Source organism: Sprattus sprattus (genome assembly GCF_963457725.1).
Source record: "Sprattus sprattus genome assembly, chromosome: 1".
Lineage (NCBI taxonomy): Eukaryota > Metazoa > Chordata > Actinopteri > Clupeiformes > Clupeidae > Sprattus > Sprattus sprattus.
The window spans coordinates 43,160,237-43,170,236 of NC_137920.1; the positions used below are offsets into that span (position 1 = coordinate 43,160,237).

At 42.7% G+C, this 10,000-nt stretch overlaps 1 protein-coding gene across 1 annotated transcript in view; it reads right to left on the reverse strand.

Annotated features, from left to right (window-relative positions):
* LOC308360475 (calpain-5-like) overlaps window positions 1–10,000 on the reverse strand; it is a gene marked incomplete at both ends in the record, with an annotated part of 26,048 nt that overhangs the window by 10,375 nt on the left and 5,673 nt on the right. Inside the window, 3 exons of the mRNA XM_080832406.1 lie at window positions 494–686; window positions 1,013–1,221; window positions 1,671–1,802. Of these exons, the coding sequence (XP_080688532.1) occupies window positions 494–686; window positions 1,013–1,221; window positions 1,671–1,802 (534 nt within the window). The remainder of the gene's footprint in view (window positions 1–493; window positions 687–1,012; window positions 1,222–1,670; window positions 1,803–10,000) is intronic.

Below are 10,000 nucleotides of genomic sequence, written 5' to 3' on the forward strand. Positions count from 1 at the left end.
AGATATAGAGAGATATAGAGCGAATAAGGGATAGAGAGAGATAGGGTAGAAAGAACAGTTTCAGTCACACAAATGAACAAACTGGATACATAGGCACCACACACACACACCTTTAACCACACACACACACACACACACACCTATAAACACACACACACACACACACACACACAAACACACACACACACACACACACACACACACACACCTACAAACACACACACATACCTGCAAACACGCACACATACCTACAAACACGCACACACACCTATAAAAACATACACATCTATAAACACAAACACAACCGCACACACCTATGAAAACACACACACACACCTATAAACACACACACACACACACACACACACAGACACTCAACCACACACCTTTTAACACACACACACACACACACACACACACACACACATACCTATAAACACACATACACACACCTATAAACAGACACACATACACTTCCCATCACAGGATTTACCGTTATTGAACAACTGATGACCCCGCCCCTCTCGTAGACCTTCAATAAATCAGCAAACAGCTTCTCTCTCTCTTCTGGTTTGTCGTTTAACGCTGCTTTCTCCAGATCTATCGCTTCGGCCACAGCTCCACTGAAGTCCACCACTGCATCCCCTGTGTTGCCCCCACTCAAGGACTCATAGCAGCCAGAAAGCCTGAGAGAGGGAGAGAGGGAGGGAGAGAGAGAGAGAGAGAGAGTGAGAGAGAGAGAGAGAGGGAGAGAGAGAGAGAAGGGGGAGAGAGGAGGAGGTCGAGTGAGGGAGGGAAAGAAAGAGAGAGGGAGGAAGAGAAAGGGGGGAGAGATAGAGTGACAGAGAGAGAGAGTGCAAGTTACATAAAGATCTAAATGTGAAAATGTTTTTTCTGTAAGTTCTCTCTTCAATGTGATATTGTCAGATTGTTCAGAGTTTAGTATGGGGGAGTGTGTGTGTGTGAGTGTGTGTGTGTGTGTGTGTGAGTGTGTGTGCTCTCACACACTCACTTTGCGTATGCCTTCTCTAGTAACGCGCTCCAGAATTCATTTCCCAGCTTCGATCGGCAGTAGATGAGGTTTCCACCTATAGTCGGCAAGCGGTCGTCCACAACAACGTCGGTCCACTCCCCGAAGATCCAGAATCGGAACCGAAAGATTCCAGCGTACTTTTCTGGATGCTTCGGATCCCATTCCTGATCCTCCCAGTTGGGAATAACCTAAAGAAAGGAATAAAGAATAGAATGAAATAAACATACACTGGACTAGAATAGAATAGGATGGGATAGAATGAAATAAACATACACTGGACTAGAATAGAATAGGATGGGATAGAATGAAATAAACATAGAACAAAATAGAATGAAATTAACAGAGTCTAGAAAAGAATAGATTAGAATAGGACAGGCTTTATTGTACACAAAAGTTTGCCTTCATCATTTGAACACAAAATACATGTTTCACTTTCACCTTAACTCAACACTTTTCCCTACAGACAGACAGACAGACAGACAGACAGACAGACAGACAGACAGACAGACAGACAGACAGACAGACAGACAGACACAGACACAGACACAGACACAGACACACAGACACACAGACACACACACACACACACACACACACACACACACACACACACACACACACACACACACACACACACCTTTTGCCAGAGCTCAGGTTTGATAGCCAGACAGGAACAGGCCGCCACAAACCAGCAGTTCCCCACCTCCCCCTGGTTAAGATCATGGGCGCTCAGACCCTCCACGAAGAGACGCGGGTCTGGGCAGATGTCCTGCAACACACAGATCACAGATATCTAGTTATACACACACACACAGATTATAAGAGATGTCCTTAAGCACACACACATTATTACATATGTCCTGCAACACACACAGATCACAAGAAAACGCATTAAGCACACACAGATCACAAGAGATCTCCTGAAACACACACAGATCACAAGATATCTCCTGAAACACACACAGATCACAAGAGATCTCCTTAAACACACACAGATCACTAGATATCTCATGAAACACACACAGATCACAAGAGATCGCCTGAAACACACACAGATCACTAGATATTTCCTTAAACACACACAGATATCTCCTGAAACACACACAGATCACAAGATATCTCCTGAAACACACACAGATCATTTGAGATCCACTGAGGTCTGTAACACACAGCTGAGATGGGTTCTGAAAGTGTGTTTGTGTGTGTGTAGGGGGGGACAATACACGGTAACATTTCAGAGAGTAATTCCTAGGGGGGGGGGACTCATGAAAATTGCATATGACCCTGCCCCCTCCCCCCGCAACAGAGTTTTTCCATCTTTTTCACATACAGGGACGTAATAACTCGTTCTTAAAAAACGCAGTGGAACACAAAAGTCCGTCAGGGCAAAACCCTCGGCCGATCTTGGAATCCCTGCCAGACGCAACTTTATGGTAGGAAGGACACTACCCCCCCCCCCCCCGGATCTTCACCTATGGTGTCTGTGATCACGTGTGTGTGTGTGTGTGTGTGTGTGTGTGTTTGTGTGTGTGTGTGAGTGAGCGTGTATGTGTGTGTGTTAAGACATGGGTCCTGAAAGGTAAACCGACTCAACATTCTTAAGGTTCTAAACACAATCCAGTTGGTACACACATTATTATATTATGTATCCATTATGGTGCAATCAGTCTGGTGGTGAACTCACACACACACACACACACACACACAGACACACACACACACAAACAGGCACACACACACACGCACACACACACACACACACACACACACACACACACGCACACACACACACACACACACACACGCAGGCACACACAAACACACACACACACACACAGGCACACAGACACATACACATTCACACACAGGCACACAGACACATACTATGGAGTTAGATTAGTTTCATAATTCACAAACCAACGAAACGCGAGTCACAAACAAACGAAACGCGATTCAAACAAACAAAACGCGATTCACAGATGTATTTCATGTTTCACAAATGTATTTTGTGATTCACAAATCACAGCATGACATTTGTTTGCAACCTGACTAACACGAGTTACAAATCCCTGCATTCGTTCGTATGGATTTATGGAACTTTCCTAGCGCACGTAGTTTCACAAATGCATTTTTTCTAAAAGATATTCTCTGCAGCCTATCAGATCTCTTCTAATTTCAGCCAATCACGTTATTGTCTCTATATGGACTACAGCCAAGGTTATAAGACGGACATTGGCTCGGTCCTGCCTGAGATCACGAGCAATGGCATCTGCCCACCAAATGTTAGTGAAATATAGCTTGTTCATTTTATTAAAACGATTATCATACATGGTTGAATATTCTTGAGAATGGCAGGATCCATGTTTAGTCATTTTACGTTTAGCAAGCTAGCTAGTCAATGTCTAACATAACCTTGGCCACGCTAAAATGGTTAGAGCCTTACTTGCTGCATTCGTTTTTTCTCAAGCCAGGTAACATCTTACATGGGACTTTAGTGAACAGATCTTTAAAACGATGTTTTCCGAAGCAAGGGCTGTCAAGTCAAGTGGAGTCAGCAGCAAGTACTTGTGCAAGCCCTAGCTAGGAATAGTTCCCAAATGCCAGAGAGCCGAGCAGCAGAGAGCATAATTGGGGCTGTAGCTATGACACCTGTGGGTAAACGACTACCATACCTAATGCCACCAATGCCAACCATACTAGGGTGAGACAGGCTATGAGAAGATAATAAATACACAGTGCACAGAAACACATAAGGTGCTTTAGAATTCTACGGAATATTAGCCTTAATTCAACTGAATGGACCATCCAAGCATTCAGATGTCTGCTACTATTTACATTGGGCTTGGAAAGACCAATTTCTAGCTACCAATGCTGAACTACCAAGCTACTGGCATGCAATTTAATTATTTTGACATGCCACACAATTTAACCATGTAAGATATTACCTTGCTAGAGAGAAAACGAATGCATCAAGTGTAGCTTTCACCATTTTAGCATGGCCATGGTTATGTTAGACATTGACTAGCTAGCTTGCCGAACGTTAGCCTAGGAAACACTTAAAATGACTAAACATGGATCCTGCCATTCACAAGAATGATTCAACCACGTTTGATAATCGTGTTGAAAAACATGACACTTTAAGTAGAATGAATAATCCCTGAGTTATTATTAAGCCTGTGTGTATTTTCAGTTATATGTTCTGTGTGGCAATCAGTCAGTGCGTGCACATGATGGCAGTACTCCGATCCGATCCGATTCTCTCCATGGGGTCTACATGGGGGGTTAACTGGTTTATCTCAAAGCACATGGCAGTGACAAATCCAGATCTTGGCCGCGTCAGTTCAAATCAAATGCGGAATGTTTACATCTGCTACCGTTGATTATACAGTAAATACGTTGTGAAATGAAACAAAAACACACCACAGTTAAAGTTGTATTAGTATTGATTGATTCACATCGATATGAATGGATTACATGACTAACAACTGGTGGAAAAGTAATATGAAAATATTTGTTCACTGAATTAGCACGTTCTGTCCAAAACAGTTGCGTTCCAGTTTCAAAGTTTCAGTTTCGGTTTCAGTATTTCAACGTGAATGAGAGGGAGCACAAGAACTGAGCGTCTATAGCAGCGATTATCATATCATAGACACACATGATGCATGTATATGTCTGTGGGCAGGATCTCAAGCACGTGCAAAAGTTGTTGTTGTCCAATTGGAATCTAGATTCGAGAGACACATGCGCGCCCAGTCTGTTTCCCAGCGGAATCGAATCGTGTATCCAGGGGTTTACATCGGAGTCCAGTCGGACTCAAGTCGGACACAAGAAATCTAGATTTGGGGAGACACATGTGTCCAATTTCAGATTTAAATCGGACTGAAATCGGAAATGGACACATGTGTCCACACTAAATCTGTTAGAATACTGTTATGTTTGAAGTAAGAACATTCTATGTCAGTTAGTTTATACCGTCTCTTAGGTTGGATGCGCTGTATGTAACCTGCTTTAATGCTGAGAAGAGATCTTAAGTAAAAGGGCTATGCTATTGCCTATTTATTCTCAACACAGTGTCGACTCTCATTATTGAAACCAATAGGTTATGGGCCCAGACTAAGCTGAATAGAGCCGTGAGATAGTTTTCGGAAAACTTTGAAGAGGAAAGATGTCGGAATTGAAGATTGCGATTGTTCCACTGAATGGCTCTAACTATCCAACCTGGAGAGTGCAATGTCGGATGGCGTTAATGAGAGATGGCTTGTGGGGAATTGTTGACGGCACCACGGGCAGTCCTAGCCGCTCAAAGCCGGAGGATTTTGAGAAGTATGTGTCACGGAAGAATCGCGCTTTGTCTACAATTGTGCTATCGATCGAACCGTCCTTGCTTTACCTAATAGGAGACCCTACGGATCCCTATGCTGTTTGGCAAAAGCTGGCCAATCAGTTTCAAGCAAGAACATGGGCAAACAGACTGGCACTAAGGCGCAAACTTCATGCACTTCGTCTGAATGATGGTGAGTGTGTTCAAGATCATATTAAGACTATGTTAGAAACGTTTGACGCGCTGTCAATCATCGGAGATCCGATAGATGATGACGATCGCGTAGTTCATCTGCTAGCAAGTCTGCCAGAGTCATTTAACATGATAGTGACTGCATTAGAAGCAAGTGTTGATGTTCCAAAAATGGAAGTAGTGACAGAACGATTGCTGCATGAAGAGCGCAAAATGAAGCAGCGTGATGCTGATACAAGCAGTGATGTCAAAGCCATGACCAGTAAGCAGAGATTTAAAGGGACAGGTCCGAAATGTCATCATTGTGGAAAGTTTGGACACATTAAACGAAATTGCAGAGATCTGATCAGAAATGAACAAAATGGAGACAGGCATGTTCAAAAAGGCTCAAAGCAAAAAATGAACAAAGCTGAAGTGAAAAGAAAAACAAACCACAGTTCAGAAAGTGAAAGTGTTGGGTTAGTAGTGAGTCAAGCATTATCAGTGAAGTCTGCTGAAAGACTAAAGAGCTGGATAGTGGACTCTGGAGCTACTTGTCACATGTGCAATGACAGGAAGATGTTTGTTGAATTTAGTAGCTTACAGTCAACACAAGAAGTGACACTGGGTGATGGATACTCAGTACAAGCAAAAGGACAAGGTGTTGTAATGCTGGAGATGATTCTCGCTGACACAACTCGAATGTGTAAGCTGAACAATGTCTTGTATGTTCCACGCTTATCATACAACTTGTTGAGTGTATCCATGGCAACACAGTCAGGGAAGATTGTGAAGTTCAAGGAAGATGAGTGTAGTTTGATGGAAGAAAATGGAAAGCAGATTGCAGTTGCAAAAAAGGTGGATAGTCTGTACTACATTTGTTGCAAAGAACATGAGAAAGCAAATTCAGCTGCCACTGAGAGCGTGCACAAGGAGACGAAAGAAACTGTCTGGCATTGGCGCTTCGGGCACCTCGGAGTGCAGAATCTAAAGATGCTAGCCAAAGAACAGTTAGTGGAAGGATTAAACTATGATGTGCTTAAAGACACAGAATTCTGTGAGTCTTGTGCTGAATGCAAACATCATCGTAGTAAATTTCCAACTGATGGCAGAACACGAGCCAAAGAACCACTTGGTCTAGTGCACAGTGATGTATGTGGAAAAATGAATGAGAAGTCACTGAGTGGAGCAGAATATTTTCTCACGTTCATTGACAAAACTCACTATGTGTGGATGTATGTCCTGAAACGCAAAGATGAAGTCTTAAACAAGTTTGTTCAATGGAAAGCAGAAGTGGAAACAATTACTGGAAGGAAACTAAAAGTTCTATGCACAGATAATGGAGGAGAATACACCTCAACAGAATTCAAAGACTTTCTGAAGACAGCAGGAGTGAGACATGAACTGACTGTTCCGAAGACACCCATACAGAATGGAGTTGCAGAGAGGATGAACAGAACCCTGATTGAGACACTGAGGTCAATGCTCGCCGATGCAAAGCTGCCTCAGATGTTTTGGGCTGAAGCTCTCTCAACAGCAGCATACCTGAGAAATCGGAGTCCAACAAAAGCTGTAGCGGACATGACACCGTTTAAAGCCTGGACAGGAGAGAAACCCGAAGTGGACCATCTGCGTGTGTTTGGATGTGATGCCTATGCCCACATACCAAAGGATGAAAGAAAGAAGTTAGACCCAAAGGCAAGAAAGTGTGTTATGCTGGGATATGGAACAGAAACGAAAGGATACAGACTGTATGACACAAAACAAAGCAAAGTGTTCTACAGTCGAGATGTGATATTCTATTAAGCTTTCTGTGGCGCTGAGAAGTCAGACTCAGGTGATCAGAACATCGAGTACAATCTTGTGGAATTTGATTGCACTGACAGTGAAGAACAAGTCGTCACTGAAACAGCAGAGCCTGAGATCCGAAGATCAGGAAGAACCATAAGACCACCTGATTGCTATGGAGAGTGGGTGACTGTTGCCAACAGTAACTTGCATGAACCTGAAACCGTGCGTGATGCACTGACCCGTCCTGAGAAGTCAAAATGGAAAGACGCAATGCAGAAGGAGATGCAGTCTCTGTATGCGAATGAAGTGTGGGATCTAGTAGAATTACCTGAGAGCAAGAAAGCCGTGGGAAGCAAGTGGGTCTTCAAGGTCAAAGTTGATGCCGACGGGACAGTTGACAGACACAAAGCTCGCCTGGTGGCTCAAGGTTTTTCTCAGAGGTTTGGATTTGACTATGATGAGACATTCAGTCCAGTCGTCAGATTTGAGTCTGTCCGCACTGTTGTTGCACTTGCAGCACAACATGGACTGAAGTTACATCAAATGGATGTAAAGACGGCCTTCTTGAATGGAGAACTTAAAGAAGAAGTCTTCATGAAACAGCCAGAAGGGTTTGTCGTGAAAGGAAAGGAAAACTTTGTGTGCAAACTGAAACGCAGCATTTATGGACTTAAACAGTCTCCTAGATGCTGGAACATCGTTCTTGATGAGAAATTAAGGAAGATGGGATTCATGCAAACAAAGAGTGACCCCTGCATATATTATACAGCTGCTGATGGAGAGATGTTTTTAGTTGCTGTTTATGTGGACGACATAATTCTTGGAGGGAGGAGTGACAGCCGTATAACAGAGGTTAAGAAGGAGCTTGCAAGATACTTTGACATGAAAGACATGGGAGAGCTCAAACACTTCCTTGGAGTGAAGATCATTCAGCTTCCAAACGGAAACATCTGGATGGGCCAGACGTCATACACAATTTAAAGCATTCTGGAGAAGTTTGGAATGGAGACCGCCAAAGCTGTCTCTACCCCAGCTGATGTGAGCACAAAGCTTGTCAAAGCATCTGAAGACTCTGAGAAGGTTGAGAAAGCGCTGTATCAGTGTGCTGTGGGTAGTCTACTCTACCTATCGACCAGAACAAGACCAGATATTGCATTTGCTGTCAGCAATTGGCAAGATTCTGTTCTGACCCGACTAAGCAACACTGGACAGCTGTAAAGCGTATCTTGAGATACCTGAACGGAACACAAACACTAGGTCTGCTCTATTGTAAGGAAAAAGAGGAAGAGTGCATTGGATACTCTGATGCAGATTGGGCAGGACACCTCGACGACAGAAGATCCGTGTCTGGGTACATGTTCAAGATGAGTGGCGCAGCAGTAAGCTGGAGGAGTAAGAAGCAGCCATGTGTTGCTTTGTCTACAGCAGAGTCTGAGTACATGGCACTAGCCAGTGCTGCACAAGAGGCAGTCTGGATGCGACAACTGCTGTCAGATCTGAAAAACAGTCCTGCTGAAGCAACAGTTATCTTTGAAGACAACCAGTCAGCTATCTGCATGGCCAAGAATCCGCAGTTTTAATGGACGTGCAAAGCACATTGACATCAAGCATCAATATGTCGAGAGCAAATTGCAAGTGGAGCAGTGGAACTGAAGTACTGCAAAACTGAAGACATGATTGCTGATATGCTAACCAAAGGCTTATCACAGGCGAAGTTCACCAAGTTGAGAGAAATGGCTGGACTTAAACCATTAGTATAAGGGCCATTCTACCGAATTGGTGAAAAGTCACGTCGGAAATATTTTTTCCCCCAAAATAGTTTTATTCCCAAAACTTTGTCCGTATGTATATTGTACCATATCTAAAGTACACATATCTAGTAAAAGAACAGTCAATTTTTATATTGTATTTTCAGAATGTGTTGGAATGTTTTTCCTCTTCCAAAAATTACTACCGAAACATCACATTTACTATAGTAAAAAAGTATTATTATTGACCTGTTCAGATTGTGTTTCCTTCCCTTCTCTGAAGAGGATTTTTACAAAAATGTCTTGAAGGTTTTCACAATGAAATCCATAAAAATGAAATTTTTACCAAATTTTCAAGTTCAATTTATACAATTTATCTGTTTCGGTAGTGACTGCACTGTTTCGGTAGTGACTGCACTGTTGGATGGATGTTCATTTCTCTCCCAAAATCTTCCAAAAGGTGCTCTGGGCTGCCCTTTAGTCGACACAACACATTTTTTTTTAAAATTATGGGATTGAACTACTTAACATTTCATTTTGTCACTACCAAAATCATCTGGTCACTACCATATGTTTTGGTAGTGACTGTTTCGGTAGTGACAATTCTAGCTAACTTTAAGTATAAATAAAGAATTCTAGCAAGCACATGGCTTGCAAACAAATCTTTGAAGAAGTGTACACACATACAAACATAAGATTTTGCATGAAACCCCAAAAGGTTTACTTAATTGAAGAAAACATGGGTTTCGGTAGTGACAATTCTTAAGGTTACACGTCGATTTTCAGACTTTATAACACATTTGTATAAAAACTATGGGATTTAGCTACTTACCATTCAACCATGAGGGACAGGGATGCAGTGTCACTGCATGGTCAAAAATGCAGGGTCGTGGCTAAAACACAGGCTCAGCCAATGGACTTAAACTCTTGGGTTTC